The sequence below is a fragment of the Liolophura sinensis genome, chromosome 10 (genome assembly GCF_032854445.1).
Source record: "Liolophura sinensis isolate JHLJ2023 chromosome 10, CUHK_Ljap_v2, whole genome shotgun sequence".
Lineage (NCBI taxonomy): Eukaryota > Metazoa > Mollusca > Polyplacophora > Chitonida > Chitonidae > Liolophura > Liolophura sinensis.
In genome coordinates this window covers 34,254,840-34,280,612 of record NC_088304.1, presented here as the reverse complement: position 1 = coordinate 34,280,612, position 25,773 = coordinate 34,254,840, and the positions used below count along the sequence as shown (strand labels likewise).

Sequence of the window (25,773 nt, the reverse complement as noted above, 5' to 3'; positions counted from 1 at the left end):
GATCTGACAAGATGCCAAAGTTAAATGTTTCAAATAGTGGATCCTTTTGGTTGAGGAAAAGATGCCTGACTGAAGTTGTTGGTTCAAAACTGGTCCAAATGGTTTCAACCCTATTTTTCAGCCTCAGGATTTGTGCTAGATCAACTTAGGATGCAACCCTGGAGGACGCTGATACTGACACAGGTATCCAGTATGCAGTGATGGTATACAGTAACACGGGCTACATGTACGTAGGTGTTCAATCTTATGTGATTGACAGATTGCCTTTTGCGTCAACTGTTACAACTACCCTATTTCGTCAGCCTTTTCACTTTACCTGTGGGTCCAATTATACACATCTTTAAAATTGATTTTGGAGACAAAACTGCATTGATTGGATTGCCCCAATTTCAAGGCTTCATAAAAGTGTTATATTACCAAAATGCCTTTAGAATATGCTTGAGTGTACACCTTGCCAACATGCAGGAAAAGGTTGAAGAATTCCAGTATATACAGGTGAAAAATATTCGTCAGGATTGCCAAAGTACAGAGCTGTGTTGTGTAGTTGTGAGAACTATGTTTATTTTGATCTTAAATCATCGTTTGACCACCATCCAGCTGTCATCTACACAGGAATTTGGAGCAGACAGTATTGTGAACGCGTGCAGCAGCTTGTCAGACAGAACATTAAATACGATGTGATCAGGATACAGTAACTAATGTAAACAGTGAAATTAATCTTCATACAATGTTGTATCCAGCTTAAATTTCATCAGTGTAGGCAGAACGGCAAAATTAGTAACAAGTATGATTTACTCTGCTTAAGAAACTTCTTGCCTTCATTTTCACATAAATGGAAAAATTCTCGGGTATGGCTTTTTGATTGAATACTGATGAATTCTTTAGACGAGTATGGCATTAAGCAGTATTTTTGAATCAAATAGATATGTTTAAAAATCAATCAAAGTTCATCAAACTGCATGGTTGACTTAGTTTCCGGTCAGTCAACCCAAGCTGAATATGCCCATTCAGCCCTCAGTTTCTATGGGCGTCTGGGCGTCAGTGACAACCCAAAATCCATTGCCACACCTTTGATTGGTAATTATCCAAAGCCTGATGAATTTAAGATGAAGCTTACATTTATGTGCAATTTAACATGACTGTATGCTAGATCTAAATGTCCCGCGAGCCTATAAAACGGTCGCCGTGACACATATGTAAGCCACTAAGCCAGCTGTGCATGTGGCCAGCTGACTCCCAACAAACTGGCAACAAAGCCCATGACAGCTGTGTTTATGCGCTTCCACCGGACACCGGCTGCAAGTTTTGTATATCTTTCAAGTCCTTCCTTTGAAACGTCGCAATTAGTTTGAGATAAGAGGAAAACAATCTGCAAAATTAATTACCTATCACTTCTGTAAAAACCTAACGAAATCGGGATTTCTCGCAACTGTCAATCTCACTGGCTACACGAGGAGGTACTTGTGCAATGATACAGCTTTGCCTCCTTTGTGCATCTGCTGCGCGCACAAAACTAGTTTTGAGAGTTTGAACGACATTTCGGGATTCGAACAAATTCTGACACAGCTTATTCTACCCAACACAAATTCCATCAAACATGTGGCGATGTCTCAATAACGTCAAAGAGCCGGCAAAAAAGAAACAAAAGACCAATGTCAAGCAGCAAGAAAAGTTTCTAGCAAAGGTGGCTCAGTGTTTAAGCCTTGGCTTTGGTATGACAGGAAGAGAAAGATGCGCTTTGGAGGACAACCAAAAGTCTTGAGGGGCAACCTGAATCTAGGGTCATGGTTGCCCTGCGGACAACCTCAAAAAATGGCTAAAATTGAGGGCTGCCATTTAAACCTTTAGTTTCACTCGTTTTGAACACAGACGCTCAAATCCAGTCCATATGCTTTTTTATATGCTACATATTAACCTCCTTCATATATATGTATAAAGGCTAAAGAGCTAAAGGTAATAAAGCACACTTTGACTGGCAACACACAATATTTCGTAAATTCCACATAAAGCCTTTGAACTCAAACTTTCATTCCTTTCCCTACCCGGGGCTTTTATCTGCTCAAATCCAATGTTACCTGCTTCGATGACTCAGTTGGTAGAGTGTCCAATTCGAGGGCGGGAGATCCAGGGTCAATCCTGGGTCGGGTCACGCCTAAGACTTTAAAAGAGGAAGTTGTAGCTTCCTCGCTTGGCGTTCAGCATTAACGGGAAGTGCAGCAACTGGTTGTCCTGTATCAGTATAATGGCTAGGGTAGTGCAGCCAACTTGACTTCAGTAAGTGGTCTCAGTGAAGCAGCACTAGATAAAAGACAGGTTTGCACAGGTCTTTGAAAACCTGGAAAGTACTTGAATTTTTTTTCAGAAATTCCAGGCCTTGAAAGCACTTCAATTTGGCTGTTTTTTAGTAAAGGTCTTTGAAAGTGCTTGAATTTCAGGAGGCTCGGTGAGTAAATGTCAAAGTGTAAAATCTTTCACGTTTTATCGTATTTGTGCCTGGTTTACTTTCCAAACCATCTTCAGTGTCCACTCCAGGCTGCAACTAGGTTGACTCCTATCTTACAGCATATTAGCTACATACATAACACAAGTTTGTGGCCCTGGATCATGGATACTTACTGTATAGCTGCATGTGTTGCCATCATGACTGATACTTTCTCTAACTCGGCTGCGAACAATACGGGATTATCTTGACCATTGTTAAATGTAAAGTTTTTCGATTTAAAAATTGGTGGAAGTGGGACATAGATAGACACACTGCATGCACTAAAAACTAGAGGTTACCCCGTTCAATATATGTCATGGGGGGGGGGGGGGGGGTTACTCTTGACAAACAGGCCAAGTCGCCAGGGCCAAAACTGCGCGACTGCAGGTGATTTTTCATTGTGGGAAGTGAGGGGATGAAGGTGAACAACAGCCAAACTGCTAAGTTACTATTGTACACAAACTGAGTGTAGATCTGCCACTATGGAAAGGGTTTACGACCTTTGTGCGAGTGTAACATAAACCGTATATCTCTTCGATTTGAAATTCTGCTGGGTGCTTGAATTTCATCTTATATGTCCTGGCAAGTCTTGGAATTCATTTTCTTATAACCTGTACGAACCCTGAAAACAGCGGTGGAAATCCGTCCTGCAACAAGAAGGCACATTACACGTACTCTAAGGACTCTGTCGTCCTATGACTGAAAAATTGTTATGTACAATGTTAAACGTCAAGCACAAACGCCAAGTGTCGGCCTCGAAGTCGGGAGACTTGGCATCGTACCTGGTTGGGGTCATACAATGCCAAAGCCTTCAAAAATGGTACTTGTGCCACCTCGTTTGGCATTTGGCACTGGGAAGTTAGAGCATGGAAACAGGACTGGTTGGCCCGGTGCCAGTATAATGTGAATGGATGGGGTGTCAGGTGTGGTGTCCTTGGCATGATACTTAAGTGGCGGTAGCACTATGGCTGCATGGACTCGCCCTGCCACAAGAAGACAGTGTAAATCTTCATCATATGACTCTTAAAACTGTTAAGCACAATGTAAAACCCTGCTTATGTAAGTACACATACTCACTACAATGATCCACACTGATCCTTTACATGTTTCATTGTAATGATTCACATAGAAAGACTACAAGACAGTGTACATTCATGAAAATGGCAAGTTTTATGAGTATAGGCACAAAGGGTAAAAAGAATACCAGTAGATAGCATGTAAGGTACTTGTACATAAAATAAAAAGGGAAGAAAACTAAAATCTCGTATGGTTCCATGGATGCAAAAATCATTTCGTGAAGGTCAAAAAGACAACACATAAGTATTGTTACACATGTATGTGTATATTAGAAACAAATAAGTAAAGTGGAGATTAGAGTACAGGCTGAGAACATCGTTAAAAACACGCTCATTGAGCATAACCTGACTGACCCTTGAAGAAACAACCCTACTCTTATGTTTTTTTAAACTTTTTCTCAACTTTTCATTCTTTACTATCTTTTTCATCAATACTCAGGAAGAAAGTTCCCTGCCACCAGTCCAATTTTCAGATGGGGTTAGGTTATGCCCAATGAAGAATTCTTCAAGGATGGCCTGAATGTGAGTGTAAAGAAACAGTTTACATGGAGTGCTTAGTTTATAATGAGTGCACTCGACAGAGCACCATCAGTTCTTGTTTATATGTACATGTATACATACATAAAACATAACACATTTTACGTTATATATACCCATAAATAAATGTATACCTACAAAATATATAAATGTCTCCAATTGGAATCTACAAATACTACAATTACTGGTGCGAAAGGACAACCTAGTCATGCCTGCTACAACATTACAGGCTTTGGTTATAGCCCAATATTCAGCTTTTTTCTCTCCAAAACTTTATTTCAGGTAAAGATTCTAAATAAGATTCTATTGTTGTAAGATTCTATTAGTTAAATGGTGACTCAGAGATAGGATACCCAAATAATCCTCGTATTGCCGCGCCCAATATGAGGGTTACTGACACTATATATTTGCATATCCTATCTCTGAGTCACCATGTAACGAATTAACCCCGCAAAGACCCCATCAATTCAGTGCAAAAGCCCAATGTATAGGTGAATCGCTTCGGCGATGTGACCATCGTTGGACCCCAGCAAACGGAGATAATCTGCTCAGCAGACACATTTGACATCTGCAGGATTCGAGAATATAATTGTACCCTACATGACCATTGTTTTCTAATGAAAAGCAGAGTATCTTGTCTGACGCAGGATAAAATATAAAATGCACAAAATTTGTTGAATTGTGCGCATCTGAGAGTCACAATGCTTGAACATTAATACAGACCAGCTGTTTGGGTCTGTTTTGCAGCAAAATGAACCATGTCATGCAAACCTTAAGCAGCAATGTCAGAACTTCAGGGGGCCTCCATGGCCGAGGTGGTTAACATGCCAGCAATGACCCAGGGGCCTCACCAGTGCAGTCGCTGTGAGTTCAAGTCCAGCTCATGCTGGCTTACTCTCCAGCCTTACGAGGCAGATCTGCCAACAACCTGCAGATGGTTGTGGGTTTCCCAAGGGCTCTGCCCTGTTTCCTTCCACCATAATGCTGGACACTGTCTTATAAGTGAAATATTCTTGGGTACAGCGTAAAACAATAGTCAAATAAATCTCAGAACTTCACATCCTCTACTTACAAAATTCTGCCTGAAAAACTGATGCAGCTATACATGAACGTCGATCACCAGGAGTTGACAGTTATGCCAACACCAACATGATAGGACACAGAAAACATTTCTGAGTATAATGTAGCGAGGGTGAACAAAGTTTCTGCTGTATATGTATATTTAGCACAATAATGCCATCAGACTCCCAGGTGAAGGTCACTTGCCAGGTCAAGGGTGTGAGGTCAAGGCTGATATAGGCCTAGTTCCATATACATGATGAGCTGCGATGAGGTAAAGGTCAGTCAGGTGAATGACTGCATAAGGCACATGTAATAACGAGGTCCTGGGTCAAGGTCAGGTCAAGTACTGACACTGTCCCTCTTCTCTTTGATCTCTGGTGAACTGCTCTTGTCAATAATTTCATTCACCTCCGCCACCACATTAATAGTCTGCACCGGGGCGGGTTTTGGGACCCTTTCAGCGACCTCTATTCCATGTTTACGGAGGAGTCCCCGCAGATATTCAATTTCTCTCTCCTGATTAGCGCAGTAATCCCTGAACTTGCTGAGCTCCTGCTCACATGCCTCGCGCAATCGATGCTCCTTTTCCACCTTCTTTTCCGACTGCTTCTTAACAGACATGACTATACCTGAAATCAAACAGGAACATCTAATTACTACTTTGTAACGTTAACAGCAGATCACTGAACTTCACCAGCACCTGGAGTTATTCCCCTTAGATAGCTGACCAAAAAGCCTCAGGTGGCTTTTTGACTCCTCTCTTTATAATGTACTGGCGGAGTATCACAGCCACAGGAAGAAGTAAACTGTAGACTATCTCCAGTTCCACTATAATCAGCTTATTCAATAATCAGACATTACAATGATGACCGAATTACTCAGCAAGATGATGTGTGAAAACTGAAATGGCTGATTATAGTGGAACTCTCTCAACATGTATGTGTGCATACTCCTTGTACCACATGCGCCACTCTCTTCATTCACTTGATATAACTGACAATTCTTTACAGAAATCTTGAACAATAGCAATAATCTGGCCATAACCTCACTGTGTAAATGCAGGTGAGATTCTAAACTTGGCACTACTGAAACACGATGACAGATTGCAAAGAGATATGTTTAAGTTTCTTTAACAGAAACTTTGACTGTCAAAGTCAGATAATTTAATAAGAGACATACAACACCACCAGAATGTGACAGCTGACAAGTTAAAGCAAACGGCCCACTTTCACAAACCTTTGTCAACTTTTCCTTCCTTATGGCACTATATCCTGTCATTTAAGACATTTTAACAGTTTTGACAAATTTGATACAGGGAGTTTGGTGAAAGTGGCTCCTTTCCTTACAGCTTGAGACCTGGGTTCAACTGTGAGTTGTACCATATTAAAAACTTTTTAAAAAGTCGAACTTTCTTCTGAGATATGTCAAGTAAATCATCAGCCTCCTGTAACTTCATAGGGACGGTGTATATATGTGTATAAAATTTTTTTTTTTTATTTACACCATACTTAACAATCAGAGAGTGTACATGCATATATTGTGATAGAGGGAGTCCATTCTGTCAAAATGCTGATGCCACTGAAGCATCATGCCGAAGACACCAGACATGACACCTCTTCCAGTCACATTACATTGCTTCCTGGCTCTAACCTCTCAGTGCCTTGTGCCAAGTGTGGCAGCAACAAGTACCATTTTTAAAATATCTCGTAAGAATTTAACCGGGTTTGATCCCAGGTCTAAAGCTTAGATGCTCTGAACACAAGGCCACCAAAGCAGTTGGGGACAAAGCGTTGTTTTGTGTCTTGAGCATGTTATTACAGTGAAGCAGCACTGAATATACATTTTTATAATCAGTAAACCTGCTATAGACATGCCCTGAGCAGGTGCCACTGTGATAGGACTGAAATAATGCTTACAGCAATGTAAAACCCAACTGAAACAAGCACCGCTAAATCAGGGGGAATGACAAATCGTCTTATGTTTTGGCTTAGTCTCTCTAAGATTGTTTTCTCTCATACAAAGGCTCCACCACTGTACCACTGTGCGTTCATATGATATAAATGTATGGGCTTTTCTAAAATGAACACAGCCATAGCCTTTTGATTATCACTGCTGTAAATCTATACATTTTTTGACCTCTCTGCAGTGAAGTACTGCAGTGAAATTTATGCATACAACAGACATGTAGTTTCTAGGTTATGTAACGACAGTCACAAATATTTTCTGGTCAATAGAATATATAAGAAAAAAGTTTGAGACTACAAACGAAGGCAACATTTTTCAGCTCAGGTAGAATAAACATATTCACAGCAGTTTGCCGAAGCTGTATATTGTATTTACTTAGAACCAGGATTTTTAATTTATCAGAATGGATGAAAAAATACAAACTGTTTATCCTGGGTTTTCCAAAGCAAAATTGACATCTGTCTTAAAGTAAGGTCTTCAACAAGCATTCAGGACTATGTCACTTCCACCCTGAAACCTGCCAATACTCATTTACCCATCAAACCACAGCTTAATTCTAGAAAAGCACCTTTTTAACCGGAAGAGTGAAATCGAGGAAAGTAATTCAGTGCAGCCCTATTATTATGAAAATGATGCCAAAATTTTGGATTTGTTTGTAACATTAACATTGAAAGCTTTATAAAACTGTTCAAATTATTTCTCTACACCTCACAGTTCTCTTAGAATGTTTCAAAACATTGGTCGCAGTGGTGGTTGAAAAGGTTGAAGAATTGGGTATTTAACTCTGTTTATGAACCTGCAACAAGCTGCAACACGTTATTACGGTAAATGACTTTAAATTTCACCTATGACTAAGTCACACATTTTGCATCAATTTGAGTATTCTGTTGATCTTAGACAAATGTTCTGAGGTTTTCAGCAGTAGAAGAAATATTTTATGTCATTTATTTGCCTCCAAAAACACAGTTTTTGGGCAAAATTATGTGTGACTTACCATATTATTATTATTTTTTTTCATTTTTTTGACTGATGATTTAGGCCATACTCAAGAATAATTCATTTATATGACAGCAGCCAGCATAATGGTGGGAAACCCACGATAATCCGGAGGTTGCATTCCTGCACGCAGCTGGAGAGAAAACCAAGATTAGCTGGACTTGAACTCCCAATGACTGCATTGGTGAGAAGCTCCCGGGTCATTGGGCCACGCTGGCACGCTAGCCACCTCTGCCACGGAGGCCCCTCTTGTTATTATTATTATTATTATTAATTACCATTTAATATGCGTGTCACCCTCCAGAGTCGCAACACCACCAGTAATCCAACCCCGCTCTCTGGGCCTTGGCTATTGCGGAACACAATGTCCAAAATAAACGACACAACAACAACAATAGCGTCAAATACTTCCAGTTTGTGCTTCAAGAATTCCAGTCTCAGCACGTAGAGTCTTACGGCAATTTCTACCATGAAAATTGCCAAGATTGAGAGAGAGAAGTAATGAAAGACTTCTGGTGCCACATGGCCTTCCTCAAGGGTGAACACCCTCAAGTCTAACAGCAGTTCACAGATCACAAACAAGCAGTCCAGTATGACCAGTAAGATGACAGCGATCTGGAACTTGGTGGTCTGGAGGATGTAGCGCGTTTTCTCTCGACAGGTGCGTCGGGTCGTCTTCAATTCTTCTGAGTCTGTTGTCACCGAGCTGTTGGAATCATCCTTCTCAATAACCTTCTCAAGGTCCTCTTGCAGTTTCTGGAAGCCCTCCATTTTGACCTCATAAACAGATTTTAAAAAAAGGATAAATCACCAGACTGTCTATACACACCCAATTTTAAGTCCAAACTAGATTCAAGGTGTCAATGGTTGAGAAATAGTCCTTCTATTTGACAAGGATAAAATTAATGGTCACTTTGTGGCATATTCACAATTTTTCGCTTGCAGTCATTTTCACATGTGGAGTGCCTAATATAATATTTTGTCTGACTAGATATCGGCTAGAAATCGATCAAGAACAGCCAGCTACTGTAGCAGTTACAATGAAAAGTCTACCTTGTCCTTAATAAAGCAGACAGTCTTGTCAGAGGTAAAGTTTGAACCGTAAATGTCTTTAAGCAAACCAGCTGCAGACTAAGCATAAATGCTGATTGCCATTTCCAACGTTTTCTTTTTGCTTGAAAGCTTGCTTCAAAAAGTCGGGCTGTTCAAGGCCTTGTATTTTTGGGGAAGCACTCTGACCCATCAAGTGTGTATGTGAGCAGTGATTCATTCTTTTCTTTCGGCAAGAATTTTCACATTTTGAAGTGAAATTTCAGATTCAAAGTCAAAAATTAATCATTGCTGTTACACTTTGCAGAAGATGAATTCAAACTAATGATTAAACAATATACAACTGTATCAATAAAAAAGTTGTTGGCATTGTGTGGTGAAGTTGTGCATTATGTACAGTATATATACAGCCTACATAAGGCTAATCTTAATGGAAACATTCTATAATCTCTCATTAAATTATCAAAATAACAATTTGGCAGCATCTTCAAAATTTTATCTCGCATATGCCTTAAAGAACAAACCTCAACTTTGGGCTCAGCACTGCTATTATCAGTCTGATTGAACTGAGCAACGACTTTCCCCAGATCAGCCATTTCTTCTGAAGACAAGGCACCAAAGCTCTCTGTCAACTGTCACATATATACACTAAACCACATCAGCTATTAGAGCCAGTTAGCCTACATGTACGTCTGTGACAGTTCAGGTTATTTTACATATATGCAGACAGCTTGACCGAGCTACGCCCACATGTACCTTCATTATGACGGCTAGGAAGTGTCCCACTGCTCACTACACACGTAAACGGAGACGTTGTCTCTAAGCTCTCCCCAGACTTTGATCCTGTCACATCAACTCGGCCAAATCTCAGACAAAGGTCACAGACGGCTCAAGATCACAGTAGCACGAATCCACGACGCAACATCAACAACGCTCTTCGTCCTCTACTCGAGTAAAGGATTTTTTAACCTAAACAACAATGAAGAAAAGACGCCAGCAATCAATAATTTGATTTCTTCATAGTTTAGCCTCTCCGAAGAGTGGTGAGGAGTAATGGGGACATGAAGAAGGTCTTAAGTAACAAACCGTTTGATGCAAAAGCAAATATGACCTGATTTTTTTCTTCTCGAAGTCAATTGCCATTGTTTACGTTCTCCGCGCAGTGGTTCGGTAGGTGAGAGAATTAAAAAGTACAACTTAACGGTAGCTTTGAACACGGAGTATTAAAAGGAATATATACATCACAAAGCATGTACGACTCTTTCCCCATTTAGGATAAATATTGGCAAAATTCATCTCAGATGCGAGCCGAATTTGGCGAAGAGAAAGATCGGATTAGCCCGGGATTTAGATCTTAATCACAGGTTAAACAAACTGCTTAGACATGGATATACTTTGACATAATTATACAGATCTGTAGTTGCATCGACTGCATTCATTTCAAGAATGCTTGCAACATAAATTATAGACTATGTTGGATCATTTAAAAAAAGGAATGGAAACCAAACAAAAACAAGAAAATAATAATAATAAAACAACGTATTAATGTTTTCCGTACACAGAACTTGGCATAAGTATGGAGGTAAAATAGCTATATTCTAGAATAATATCTATATTCTGCCTCCATGGCATAGCTTATAAGTGTGGTACATGTAGATAATGAATGCTGTGCCTTGTGTCTTCGGTCTGATGTTTTAGTGAGGCAGCTCCATATATATTTACTTACTTGTAAATTGCATCACCTTACAAAAAATGTAACCAGCCAAAGAAGAAAACATATACATGCTTTTTGGCTTTTGATGGCTTAATAAAAAACTTAACTGACAATAAGTTCAGTCTATTTATTTATTTCATTGGCATTTTACAAGCAAGTCTTGGGATGGGTTTGGAAAATCCATTTTCGTTCTTCTACGACCAGGTTTGACATTTAGCTTGCACCAATACCTCTGAGTGGAGAAAAGAAGATAACAACAACGCAAATGGCTTCGAAGAAAGCAGAGAAAACCGTGGTCGTGCCGAAAACTACGGCAGATTTGCAGAGGATAAAGCTTGAAAAATTAATGAAAAACCCGGTATGTGTCTTTCAAATGTTACAATTTCATATTGGTTTTCATTATAACTTGGCAAATCTTATAGTACGAAAATTGATCACCCTTTAATCGCGGTTACCCATGATTGTCAAACCTGGTAAAAAGAAAAGGTAAATTATGAGATGCTAGACTGTTCGACTCTCACATACATGTATTAGTCAGGAGCATATTGGAGGTTGTGTGAAAAGTGAAACAAGGAGCCTGCTTAAAATTATTTCTGTTGTAGACGTGGATAACTGTTCCATTTTTTATTTTCGGACTACATTTGTACATGGAGGTATGTGCCTCGGGAATTTTAAACTTGATGGTGGTGTCACATTGTAAAATGACGCGAATTCGTTGAAGCAGCAGCTATTCACAATGAACACCTGAGAAGAAGCTCATTGACTAACAATAGGGTCACCTTAGTCTTTACACCTGCCTATAAATGTACCTCCATGATTTATACAAGTATTGTAGTTTTTTCAATTAAATTACGCAGTCCTGGATGACCACGCTACGATGAGGCTCGCATAGTCATGGGTTGCTCCCACTGACTTCCAAAGGAAGCACAGTAAAATTTTGGAAAGCAGTGGATTACTAACCTCCCTGGCCTGTCCAGTTAATCCTTTACAATACTTAGTGTCCCAGGGCACCTGTCTCTTAAATTCTCAAGCTGTTGTTCATCCCAAAGGTAAATATCCAGCCATGTTTCAGCAAGTTCAACTTCTCCGCTCGCTTGAACTTCACAAAGATGGCCACCCATCACATATGCCATCCGGGTTCCTGGACACACATGTCCATCATTTGCAATTGTGCAGCACGGCATACGGCTGTCGTTTTGGAAACTTGAAATTGGCAGAGAAGTTGAGCTTGCTCAAATATGGCTGGAGAATTACAGCCTTTGGGTTGTGGTCAGCAGATGAGGATTTTAACAGTCAGGTGCCCTGGGACGTTAAGCATTGTAAAGGAATAACTGGACAGGTCAGGGAGCTTGATAATAAACTGTTTTCCGAAATTTTACGATGCAACCTTTAGAAGTCAGTGGGAGCAAGCTAATGACGATGCCAGCCCCAGCGAAGTGTAGTCATCCAGGGCTAGCTATCCAGTAAACTTTATCTTCCATCTCCATGTAGGAAAATAACCAAGGATCAAAAGATTTGAATGGTCTGCTTCTCAGTTGTCTGCGGTATCTCTTTGTACCATCCTCTGTCATCATCATATGACTGAAAAATGGTTAAGTACGATGTTGTCAGGAAAAGCATCAAGCATATACCTTCCTTGGCTGACTGTTGGTTAAGTACGATGTTGTCAGGAAAAACATCAAGCATATACATTCCTTGGCTGACTGTTTGCGGGGTCATGGTGACATTAAGTGATGTACAGTGTTTGTATGAACGTCCAGCATTCCAAGACCACTTCTCTACCACAATAACTGTGTGTCACACATTAGAAAGACTGTGAGTAACTTTCCAGAGGTCATTCGTTTAAGCTGGGCACTCTGGTTCCCTCCATCCATAAGACTGATCCCCACTGTATAAATGATATATTCTTGATAGTGGTGTCAAAGAGCAATAAAATAAATTTTAAGAAAAACCAATGGGGAGGTGGCATATTTTTCAGTCCCCTGAGGTGGACCCTGTGAAGCATGACCTTTAGCAATTGTTACATCAAAAATGGATTGTAATGCAATGTCTGCAGTGTTACAGTGTATCATATTTTATTGTGACATTGTACTGTCTTTAATGTGATGTCATCATGATCAGTTGGGAATGGAACATGCTGCCCAGGATTTGACAGGTCCCCATTGACGAGGTCACGTGTTCAAATCCAGCTCCTGCAGATTTGGCTATGCTCTAATATGTCAAAAGATTTGTTGTGTCATCAGTGAGTACATCAATGTATATTGAAATAAAAAAGGGGCCCTAATATTAGTAAAGTAGTTATGTATCAATTTTCTGGCTACCACTTTGATTTTTATCTCTCTTTTCATAATGCTTCTTGTACTTGCATGCAGTTGACATAGAAAATTGATCTATACTTTTGTGTCTACTTTACAGCCCAATAATAAACGTAATGTTTTATGAACAAGTTCAACACATGTAAATGCAGATCATACTGGTTTCTATTTTTTATTTTTTTTTTTTTTTCATTTGACATTTTAGACAAAAGAGGCGATTATCCCAGAGAGGCCTAAGGATTGGCAACCCAAAGGTCCCCAGGAGTTCATACGCAATGTGTGGGGTAAGCCATCACCATAGCTTGAACACTCTGAGGCATCCATATACATATACATACTGTAGTTGTGCCATTGTCATGACAACGTAAAGAGGCATAAATCCACATTCGCTAATGCGGATGAATTTTCTGTATTAACCAAGAATAGCTGAAATAGTTGTCTTTCAGTAAACACCAGAATCATACCAATATTTTTAATGTTGAAAAAGTTGTATTTTAATACTGATATTGCATGGTAACGTACTGCTGATAATTTGTGAAAGGCAGTTATTTGGATTATTCTAAAATACAAGCAAAACTGAGATTAGATTTAGAGCTGATCAATTCTTTGCCACAAATGCCCAGTATAGTCTGTTAATTTAATTCATTCTATTATGAGCAAAAATAGCCAGTGGTGTGACTTCTCAGGCTTCATCTGGACCACTTTCCACATGTCTCTGCCAATCAGAGAGCAGGTTATATGTATTATGAACATGCTATGCAGAGAAAAATAGCCAGTGGTGTGACTTCTCAGGCTTCATCTGGACCACTTTCCACATGTCTCTGCCAATCAAAGAGCAGGTTATATGTATTATCAATATTTTCTCAAAACCAAACAGGTGAACAAAAACCATCCTGTAAGACGCCCATGTCCAGCCACTGCAGTCACAGCTGTATGTGTAGATTTATGTTAAGGAGCTTGTCACGTACACAGCCACTTGTGTTCTATTTATCTGAGAAAGGTATTTTGAGGTTTGTTTGCAAGGTAGATCCTACTGGAAATGTTTAAATGTCATCACCAAAGGTAATATTTTATGACCTCAAATGATATTTTGGGGGGCATATTTGTAAATTAAAGAATTATGCCAGCCATTATGCAAGAAGTGCATTACTGTATTGTCTCAACAAAATAGGTCTCAATGTTTCTAAGAATGTTTTCCTGTTTCTTGACAAAAAGATAAAATACACCCAAAACATATTGCTAAAAACTCAATCTGTAGTTATTATATATATATATATATATATATATATATATATATATATATATATATATATATATACATGCCCAGCTTTTGATGCTACATGTAACTTGCCATAAAGTATTGCATTTCATGTATATTTACTTGTACAATGTATATACATGTGGTAACATATCAATATGAAGACTGAATGTGATGGCAGAGGTTAACTTATGTCACTCCGTTGCATGCAGGATCCAGTGCAGGTGCAGGCAGCGGGGATTTCCATGTATACAGGGGAATTCGTAGGAGAGAATATGCCAGACAGAAATTCCTCACTGAGAAAACTTTAAAGGTCAGTAAAAATCCACCCTAAAGTTTAACCTATGGCCACCTGGTTATCGTGACACTGTTGGTAGAGCGGCTGCTTCGGGAGGCGGTAAATCCAGGGTCAATCCTGGGTCAGGTCACACCTAAGACCTTAAAAGAGGAAGTTGTAACTCCCTGGCTTTGCATTCAGCATGACGGGGATAGTGTAATGAATGCTTGACCCGTATCAATTATAACAGCTCGGGCGGGGTAGCTTACTTACCTTCAGTAAGGTGTCTCAGTAAAGCAGGATTAGATAAAAGAGCAATGGAAATCTGTCCTGCAACAAGAAGGCACATTACATGCACTCTCAGAACTCTTTTGTCGTTATATGACTGAAACGGTTGACCCGTATCAGTATAATGGCTTGGGTGGGCGACTTACTTGCCTTCGGTAAGCCGTCTCAGTGAAGCAGCACTAGATAAAAGAGTGGTGGAAATCCGTCCTGCAACAAGGAGGCACGTTACATGTACTCTAAGGACTCCTTTGTCGTCATATGACTGAAACGGTTGACCCGTATCAGTATAATGGTTCGGGTGGGCGACTCACTTGCCTTCGGTAAGTCTTCTCAGTGAAGCAGCACTAGATAAAAGAGTAGTGGAAATCTGTCCTGCAACAAGGAAGCACATTACATGCTTTCTAAGGATTCCATTGTCGTCATATGATCACACAACTTTTATAAACGAAAAATTCTAAATAACAAATGCTAAATAACAATCACAACAGAGGTCAGAATATACGACAACGTTAAACCCCAAGCACTCACTCACTCACTCACTCACGATACTGCAGCACAATGATTCAGGATCATCTCACAAACGATTTCAAGTCCAGCTCTTGCCGGCATCCTTTCTGGCTGTACATGAAAGTGGAAAGGTATGCCAGCAACCTGGTTGTGCGTTCTCTCCGGACACTGCTCGCTTTCACAGTTCCCATCATAATGCTGGCAGTAGTAAAAGTGAAATATTCTTGAGTTTTGGTATATAATTACAGCATTTAAATAGTGAAATCCAGCTTAAAGTTGTTGTTGACTAAGTCAGCTGCATATAAATGTGGGTGAGGTACAGTAATACCTTAAAGGCAAAGAAAATGCTAAAATGAAGTACATATCAGGAAACTAGTTTTTCGATGTACTTTTTAGCATTTTGCCTAGTACATTGAAAATGGTTTCTAAACCTGAAATTCTACAGTGTTCTTTAGTGATCCAGATGGTATTGTTGACGTCAAGTGTGTATTTTTTCCTTGAAATAGTTTGTAGAATCTAAAGTTTCAAATTCAGTTCATTAGGTCATTAAAAATAAAGTACATTAAAACTAGAGTTATTTAGTATATCTGTATATATCATATCCTAGCTTCCAAACAACTCTGACAGTACCTTTCTAAGGTCAACAGAACTCTCTGAATCAGGAAAAATGTGCAGTTTAATAAGGGGCAAAATTTTTGGTTATTTACCGCACCAAGCAGACAAATATGTCTTAGTTCTGTTAGTCTGATATTGTTGTGGTCATTGAGTATGTTGCTTCACAGGATGCTGCTGAGAGTGAATACGAGAAGAGGGTGGAAGAGAATCGCAAAGCTGCAGAGGAGAGAACTGCCAAGAAACGTGCCAAGAGGTAAGCAGGACTCGGCAGTGACACTTTATCTCTCAGACAACGCACAGATGTTTGTCTATTCTCATACTGACTTGGACCGCTTTGGTGGCCTAATGGTTAGAGCGTCCATCTTGAAGTGAAGAGACATGAGGTCTAACCAAAGACTTCACAAATGGTACTTGCTGTTGCCTGGCTTGGTGCTCAGCACTGAGGACTGGTTAGCTTGGCGCTCAGCACAAAGAGGCTAGAGCAAGGAAACAGGACTGGTTGACTTGGCGCTCAGCACAAAGAGGCTAGAGCAAGGAAACAGGACTGGTTGGCTTGGCGCTCAGCACAAAGAGGCTAGAGCAAGGAAACAGGACTGGTTGACTTGGCGCTCAGCACAAAGAGGCTAGAGCAAGGAAACAGGACTGGTTGGCTTGGCGCTCAGCACAAAGAGGCTAGAGCAAGGAAACAGGACTGGTTGGCCCGGTGTCAATATAATGTGACTGGGCGTGGTGTCATGTTGTGTTTTCAGCATAATACGTCAGTGGTGTCAGTACTTTGGCAGCATGGACTGGCCCTGTCATCGTCACATGGCTGAAAAATGGCTAAGTATGACGTTAAGCCCCAAGCATTCATTCATTCATTCATACTGACTTGTGTTATATGTTGTGCGACAGTCTGGTAGCTACTAGGTATGTGACCAATGGGAAAGCATTAATTATTAAACTCCAAGCAAACAGAGAAAGAAAGTAATAATAAATGTGGTACATGTGAATGGCGATAATGTCAGATAATGACAGGTTTTCAGATAAATTGACTTTTTTTTAACATAATTGTCTTGTCATGTTTTCTTTGACCAAATGCATGGTAAACCTCTAATCCCCTGGCTTATCATTTGAATTTTTGTTACCATTTTCAAGGTTGAAGAAGAAGCAGAGAATGAAACTGGCAAAGAAGCAGAAAGTCCCAGGTATTTGTACAGGCTCAGACACCTTACAGCTAATGTGCTGCTGGGACACCTGACAGCTAATGTGCTGCTGGGACACCCAACAGCTAATGTGCTGCTCAGACACCTGACAGCTAATGTGCTGCTCTACACCCGCTTTGCATCATTGCCACCACAAGAAAAAGTTTTACAGAAATTGTGAACAACACTGAGGTCACTGAGGCAGGAATTGATGTCAGAGAACACACTAACTTTGTTTCTATTAATACTTTATGCCCATGCATTCTCTTTATCTGAAAGTATGTGGGAAGGTCTGCAGCAACCTGCAGATGGTTGTGGGTTTCCCCCGGGTTTCCTCCCACTATAATGCTGGCCACCATCGTAAGAGTGAAATATTCTTGTGTATGGTATAAAACACCTTCATAAGAGTGAAATATTCTTGTGTACGGTATAAAACACCATCATAAGAGTGAAATATTCTTGTGTACGGTATAAAACACCTTCATAAGAGTGAAATATTCTTGTGTACGGTATAAAACACCATCATAAGAGTGAAATATTCTTGTGTACGGTATAAAACACCATTATAAGAGTGAAATATTCTTGTGTACGATGTAAAACACCAATCAAATAAATCAATAAAGCCTTGTCTAAAATACCAGTATGCACAAATTGATTCCAACCAACACCTGAAAACAATTTTATATCTGAATACGACAATAACGGTCGAGAAGCTAAGTCTAAAAAAGCCTGTGTACGTTTGAAAGGCTCCAAAGGTCAAACTTTTCCAGTGGTGGCAGTGAAATAAAGTGGGTGTAGAAGGTGGCGCATGCGTTGTAAGGAGTATAGTACAAGATATTCACGTGCACTCTAATTTCTAAACATTTTCACAAGTGACAGACCATCTTTCACTGGAATTTATGCGACTTTGTAATTTGACTTTGGGAGACCAAACCACATGGATGGTTTGGTCAGTTTCATGGTTTCATAAAATACATAATTTAATATGTTTACAGATGTACATGTATGCTGGGGCCTCCGTGGCTCAGTTGGTTAGCACTCTAGTGCAGCATAATGACCCAGGAGCCTCTCACCAATGCGGTCGCTGTGAGTTCAATCCAGCTCATGCTGGCTTCCTCTCCGGTCATATGTGGGAAGGTCATCAGCAACCTGCGGATGGTTGTGGGTTTCCCCCGTGCTCTGCCCGGTTTCCACCCACTATAATGCTGGCTGTCGTATAAGTGAAATATTCTCAAGTATGGTGTAAAACACCAATCAAATAAATAAATAAATACATGTATGCTTAAGTAAACATTTTAGAAATGTAAAATTTGAAGAATGGGAGACTCGAAGGTCCAAATGACAGTAGAGCGCATCGTTTTCTTCAGTGATGTTGCAGTGCGTGTGTACATCATATAGGTTTTATGAGCACACGTACACTGACAATTGTAACATAATAAAGGAAAGAACAAATGAGTTCGCAGCTTTGAACTGTCTTAAAATAGGTGGCAAGGAGTTTTACAAGTTCCCTGTTAAAGTAAGTTAAGTTTCAGAAAGAGATTGACTTAGCAGGGAAAGTGTCACAGGTATTATGGTTCAAATATATGCTTACAAGTATTAAAACCTGGATAATACTGTCCAGACTGCCATGTACATTAACTATCAGCCAGTGCATACGATTAATTTGTTAATGAAGTGAGACTTGCATAAGAAGTGCACGGATACAATTCTGGCATTTTCTGGGCTAGATGTGTAAAGCACTTGTTTGTTACTTCCACAGCTGGCAAAAAAGATGACTCGGATGAATCTGAGGAAGAGGAAAGCGATGAAGGAGAAGATGTAACAGAGAACACAGCAGAAAGTGATGTCACAGACAGAAAACCTGATCTCATGGACAACAAATCTGATGATGTCACAGATAACAAATCTGACGATGTCACAGATAACAAATCTGACGATGTCACAGATAACAAATCTGACGATGTCACAGATAACAAATCTGATGCCACCAGCATTTCACCTGAAAGTGACGATGTCGCAGAGAAACATTCTGATAATGAAACAGAACGGAAAAAAGACTTGGATGTTCAAAGTGATAGCTGATATCAGTCAAGAAATTTAGACAGATTTATTTGAGATGCTGACTTGTCATCAGACTTGTGTGAAGTATCTGGCTTCTAAACTGGACTGCTATCTTAAAAACAAGATCTGGTGTCTAAGTTGCTTACATGTACACGTATGCTGTGTGACTGACAGGGTTATTCCCCCCTGGACAGTACTAATGGCTTCATCAATTTTTAACATGTTCAACAAATATCCATGATTTTTCATCCCACAACTTGTTGATTGTTGACCCTGAAGCAGTAAGCTGTAGGCTTGAGATAGACTTGACCACCACCCAGGAGCAAACTTAAGCATTCACACCATTGATTGATCAGTTCTTGTCAATTTTCATCTTAATTTTGTCAAAGCATGTGGTCAAAGTATAGACAAACATAGGTCAAAATAGTAATTACTGCATATAACAATTTGACCTTGAGTTTTAAGTAATCAAAAACAATTTTGTGTGTGAAGACAGTTGAAGATTTTTCTCATGGGAAAGGTTTTATGGGACAAATAAGCCTATAAGCAGCTAAAGCCATTGATATTTAGACCTGTATACAATTACTTGTGGAAAATAACCATACAAGTACATATGTGATTTTTGTTTTTTTACAGGATTTATTTTCTTTTTGCTCACAAAATCATTTAGAATAAAATAAAGACTATTACAGTAGCTTTTGTAAGTTGTACAATCGGAGTAAGAAATGTTAATTTTTTGCAATTATTAACAGTAATGAACGTACTGTGATTGATTAGAGCATAGATTGAACACAAGGCCATGTACAATATTCATGTTCCCATCATATGTACAAATTTTAAACATTATGCTTGTTAGTACAACAATATAAACTCATTACACGTTCATATCAACATGTGGTATTATGTTTGACACATATTTTACATATGTAAATAGCTTGTTTGGACGGTTTGTGGACAGAGATGCTATTATGTACAAATGACATTTTATACAGGGGTTTGAATAAGAGACCATCAAAGCATGTACAAAACCTCGACATAAGAAATACATAAATATTGACTATAGGCTGACAAATTGATCATTTTTCATTATCACTTTACAACGACGAACTGAAATTGTTGTACAACCCCTGGCAAATTACTCTTCAACAGTTACCTGTACATATACTAGTACCTAACAAAGAAAACCTTTATAGCATTTGATGCTAAAATATACAATCACACAGTTGTACTTAAAAAAGTTTTTCTTTTCTCTTTTATCAAGACACGCTTCAGTGAAATGATCAGTTTGTTAGTGTACCACTGTTCTGCAAGAGACCTGGGCACACTTTCACAAAGATGTTGAACATGTATGGAAATCGCACATGTAGAGCAATGATATAGTAATAGCTGTAAAAAATATCGTACGACAAATGTACGATCAAAAATGTGAAAGTGGGCCCTGAGCACACTTTCACAACGATGTTGAACATGTATGGAAATCACACATGTAGGGCAATGATATAGTAATAGCTGTAAAAAATATCGTACGACAAATGTACGATCAAAAATGTGAAAGTGGGCCCTGAGCACACTTTCACAAAGATGTTGAACATGTATGGAAATCGCACATGCAGGGCAATGATACAGTAATAGCTGTAAAAAATATCGTACGACAAATGTACGATCAAAAATGTGAAAGTGGGCCCTGAGCGCACTTTCACAAAACTTCGTAAAGCCTTGTAATTTTATTTATTTATTTATTTCATTGGTGTTTTATGCCGTACTCAAGAATATTTCACTTATACGACAACGGCCAGCATTACGGTGGGAGGAAACCGGACAGAGCCCAGGGGATACCCATGACCATCTGCAGGTTGCTGGCAGATCTTCCCATGTACGGCGTAAAGCCTTATAAAGTTGTGGCACTACAAACCTTTTCAGCCAAAGTTTATAAAAAAGTTTTGTGAAAGCCGGCCCTATATTATAAATGTGACCATAAGTACAACAACTTTGCTTATCTAGTTTTTTCCCCTCCTCATTAAATATTCAATAGGCCAAAAGAACCTGGTTACAAAAATTGTCCAGTAAAACAACACAAATGACTTCTGAATTAGAGTTATATTGTTACCCACGCCAAAACTGTGGGTTTTATGACTGATCCCAGGGCAGGAATGGAGTATTCAATGATCGGTACAGACTCATTATGCTGGTATGGTGGTGTGCTGATCCCAACATTGTCTTGTTGAACAATACAACTAGATTACAAAGTGTTTCTGCTTGTACTAGCTCGTGTAAAAATACTCTTTCTTTCTGTGTTAATCATAGGTCTGAAGAAAAGACGATTTCTCATGTGTGCCTTCTTTTGAGTCTCTGGACTCTGTGAAAAGAAAACAGAACATTTATGACAAATGTTTTTTATTCCCCAGAAAGATACTGTATTTCGCCTAAATATTAGCATTTTTCATGTGATACATTTTGGCTGATTATAAACGCTTGAGAATTTTTTGTGAAGTTTATTTAATTTCTGATGAGAAAACTTTAAGTGTTGTATTCAAAAGAGTTATTTTAGGGCTGTTATGCACTTCTGACAGTGCATTTTTTACATATCAAACTTCAGGTGAATTTAATGTCAAGCAATATCGCCTGTGGTTTCAAAATGCTTCAGTGATAAAATAGACAGTTTTCCTGGCACAGATGTTTTAAGTTTGAATATAACTCAACAAAAACTAATCAGAGAAAAAAAGAAACATCCCACATACCTGACAATACTGATGACAGAATGTCTAGTTGTTCTACACAAGCTGACTGACTGGTTGTCAGACTGAGCATTCCCAGGGAGCCCAAGGTTGTCTGCAGGGCAGAGGTCAAATCACCTACATGGCAAATACAAATGTAACAAATAAAATTGAAGACAGGCGTGAAGACGACTTTTCATGTTAATATTTATTTTATTTGATTGGTGTTTTACGCCGTATCAAGAATATTTCACTTATACGACAGCTGCCAGCGTTATAGTGGAAAGAAACCAGGCAGAGCCCGGAGGAAACCCACAACCTGCAGTTTGCTGGCAGACCTTCCCATGTACTGCCGGAGAGGAAGCCATCACGAGCTGGACTTGAACACACAGCCACCGAATTGGGGAGAGGCTAATGGGTTTATCGCGCCATGGAGGTCCCCTTCATGTTAATATGCAATGCACATAAAATACAAGCATCTTGTATGAGCTTGCTAATAGTCAAGTTTCGTAAAAACAAAAGAGCAAGGTCATTTATCTGATTGCTGCTTAACGTGCCATCAAACACTTGGTGTCTCGAATGCCTCACAAGCAGTGATAGTGTGATCAGATATTAAAATTAAAGTCAGAAAGTGATAAATAGAACTATAACTGTGTCACATGTAGGCCTATGGCCTCTAATATTACATATAACACATTTACATCTGGTTTGTCAACTGCATGTACATGATATGACCTACCCATTCACATACTCTGTTTAATCAACTGTTACTTAGACTATTCATGTTAGCATATGCTTTTGTAGTACATCTTCTTTCTTTTCTGTAACCTACCGCAATCGGACATAAGTAACAGTAATAATATCTTTATTTATCAAAAGTAGAGCTAGTCAATTTACTATCAAACTGTTGTTCATACGTGTACAGAGTATAATATGCAGAAAACTAGATACAGTGTATTTCAATACTTGGTGTGTCATATCAAAACACATGCATACAGCAAATATAACTGAAAACTGAACACAGCATGGTGTAAACAGTGCAACAAAAGTAAGTTCCCCCCAAAACATTGTTTGATATCTCCCGTGGTATGTACCAGATGGCAATGAAATAGTGCACATACTATCCCAGTAATCAGGCAGACGCTGTACATCAAGGATTAACGGGCAGGTGCAGTTGTGCGCCAATGGGAATGCGCAAACTGATTTTTCATAAAAGGAATCAAGCAGATTTTCGACAGCAATTCTTTATTTTATCACAGAATTCAGTATATATATCTTTGTTTTCTGAAGGTGACAAATGATGAACATTTACTCTGTCAGTTACAAAAACTGTTCTTTCCAGAAAGGGTCCCAAAACAAACACGACATTTACAAGTAAATATTAACAGTAATCAGACAAATAGTTTGCACACATAACTGTATCAAAAGTAGCCATAGATGCAGTAATTAGGCTACACAAAGCAATAAGATCACAATCAGCAAGGGACAGATTACAATCAAGATATTAACATAAGCATTTACATTTAGTTTTTCAAGCATGGTCAAATGAAACTTTTTACAGAAGGCTTTTGGGGATTTTGACTCTTTTAAGTCCCTTTCTAATGAGTTCCACAGTTTGGGACCGTTGTGTGAAAGGCTTTGTTTGACGTACTTTTGAGGAGGGGAATGGCACTTGGAGATTACCATTCATGGTTGATCGGAGATGTTTTGTAGTTGCGGAGTTGACAGGTTTGAATAGTGTATTCAGGTATGTTGGGCACTTTCCCTTAAGTATCTTATACATGTAGACTCTTTGTTTGCTGGCAAATTTTGTCTTGGATACAGAGTCACTTAAGTTGCTTGAAAATGTTGGAAGTTAGTGTTAAATAAGGGGCATTTAATATTAGTCTAGCTGCTCTTTTTTGAAGTTTTGAGATTCTTTCTATCTGGTACTTGCTGGGATATCCCCAGATCATCAACATTAGTTGATATGTGGCAGAATGAAGGCATTATAATAATAATTTGTTCCTGTATAATACACCAAGTTTGACCAATGTGGGAATTCCAGTGAAGGCTTTGATTAATATGAAGACCAAGAATTTTGTCAGATTGTACATGTACGCATTTAAGATTTGAGTTGCTCGCTGTAATGTTTATACGAGTGTCTGGTTTATGTAATTCATGTTCAGTGCCTAATAATAGAGTTGTTGACTTGTCAGTATTAACAAACATTTCATTGTAGTGATGCTGCCTCTCGATTTGTTTTATGTCCTGATTCATAGCAGCCTCTAACTCTGTTAGATTTGTGCCATGGTTATATACAGTGGTGTCATCAGCATACAAATCAACTGTACTCATGGTTGGGCATAACAACAGCTCATTTACATAAATTCTAAATAGTAGGGGGCCTAGAATGGATCCCTGGGGCACACCAGATTCTACAGGCAGAGGATCAGACATGTGACCATCAAGGCAAACGAACTGTTTGTGGTCAAGAAGGTATGATTTCACGAGTTTTAGTGCAGTATTCTCAAGTTTGTAAAGTTTAAGTTCTGTAAGATGATATCATGATTAATCGTATCAAAGGCTTTTTGAAAATCAAGCTTGGCACAAGCCACAAAATGTCCTTGGTCGATTTAAGCTAGCCACGATTCCACCGTTTCTGTCAATGCATTTCGGCAGGAGTGCTGTGCTCAGAATCCTGACTGTCCATCGCAAAGTGGGTTAAAATTGGTCTGATAACTGCACAGGTGATCATGAATGTGTCTTTCGATAATTTTAGATAAGGTAGATAGGATAGAAATTGGACGATAGTTTTTGCACTGTTCGGTCTCTCCTGTTCTGTATAGGGCATCACCTTAACTACTTTCCATGCTTGAGGGAACTCCCCTGTTTCTAGACATTTATTTATTATAATTGTAACAGGTTCTGCAATTACAGCAGCACTCATCTGAAGAAAGGAAGGGCCAATCAGGTCAGGGCCTGTTCTTTTTTTTTTGACTTCAAGTTCATATGTCTATCTTTAGTAGAGTGAATTTTGTGCCCTGTGGGATTTTTCCATCTATAAACAGTTTCAATATTTCATGAGGGTCCGTAACTGGTTTAATGTTGTTTGGAATTTTTGGTTTGGTTAGTTTTGACGGAATGTTAGTAAAGAAGCTGTCCATTTCATCTGACATAAGTTTCTTGTCGGTGATGAAGTGATCATAGTTTGGATTAGAAAATATTTTAAGCTTTTCTGGGACTTGATTGTTGTTTTTAGGATCCATTTCTCTTAACACTTTCCATATATCCTCCTGATGTTTGTTGTTTTCTTTGATCAGTTCTTCTAAGACATTTTTCTTCGCTTTATCAAGCAAACAGTTGTCTTTGTTACGCCACTTGTGGGCATTCTCAAAATGTTTTTCGGCGTGATATTGATCCCGTAACTTTCTAGCACTGACCGTTTCTTAATCTTTTAACCATTTTGGCAGTTCTTTACTTTTTACTCTCTTTTTCACTTGATGACCAGTAATTATCGATATCGTGTTTAGCCGCCACGAGATTGTTTCACATTTCAACAACGCGCTCGCATTGTGTTGATGAGGCATGCGATCCGACGTTACAGGATGGCTAACCACTCTTCCTAAAGGAGGCGTCTCACATCATCAGGAGTGGACTTTATCCCAACTCGACGATAGACTGATTGTTTCA

At 39.1% G+C, this 25,773-nt stretch overlaps 3 protein-coding genes across 4 annotated transcripts in view; 1 reads left to right on the top strand and 2 right to left on the bottom strand.

The window, feature by feature from the left end:
• Window positions 1-3,602: 3,602 nt before the first annotated feature.
• Window positions 3,603-10,319, bottom strand: LOC135476593 (voltage-gated hydrogen channel 1-like). Of its 2 annotated transcripts, XM_064756670.1 has the most exons (4): window positions 10,280-10,319; window positions 9,925-10,137; window positions 8,397-8,895; window positions 3,603-5,786 (listed from the first exon to the last, which is right to left on the bottom strand). In XM_064756670.1, exons 2-4 carry the CDS (start codon window positions 9,928-9,930, stop codon window positions 5,497-5,499), a joined length of 795 nt encoding a protein of 264 aa, XP_064612740.1. In that variant the 5' UTR covers window positions 9,931-10,137; window positions 10,280-10,319; the 3' UTR covers window positions 3,603-5,496. The 2 variants fall into 2 exon arrangements, with proteins under 2 accessions (XP_064612740.1, XP_064612741.1); XM_064756671.1 differs by lacking the exons at window positions 9,925-10,137; window positions 10,280-10,319 and adding an exon at window positions 9,693-9,720.
• An 810-nt stretch (window positions 10,320-11,129) lies between these two features.
• Window positions 11,130-20,865, top strand: LOC135476558 (PRKR-interacting protein 1 homolog). The gene is made up of 6 exons (XM_064756615.1): window positions 11,130-11,240; window positions 13,403-13,481; window positions 14,668-14,768; window positions 16,310-16,395; window positions 17,280-17,329; window positions 19,086-20,865. The coding sequence occupies exons 1-6, from the start codon at window positions 11,148-11,150 to the stop codon at window positions 19,406-19,408; spliced, it is 732 nt and encodes a 243-aa protein (XP_064612685.1). The 5' UTR covers window positions 11,130-11,147; the 3' UTR covers window positions 19,409-20,865.
• Window positions 20,866-21,306: 441 nt separating this feature from the next.
• The window catches only part of LOC135476288 (HEAT repeat-containing protein 6-like), a 29,399-nt gene continuing 24,932 nt past the window's right edge, over window positions 21,307-25,773 (bottom strand). The window contains exons 20-21 of the mRNA XM_064756274.1: window positions 22,126-22,239; window positions 21,307-21,743 (exon numbers count right to left, since the gene is read on the bottom strand). Coding sequence (XP_064612344.1) covers window positions 21,682-21,743; window positions 22,126-22,239 — 176 coding nt within the window. The 3' untranslated portion in view covers window positions 21,307-21,681. The remainder of the gene's footprint in view (window positions 21,744-22,125; window positions 22,240-25,773) is intronic.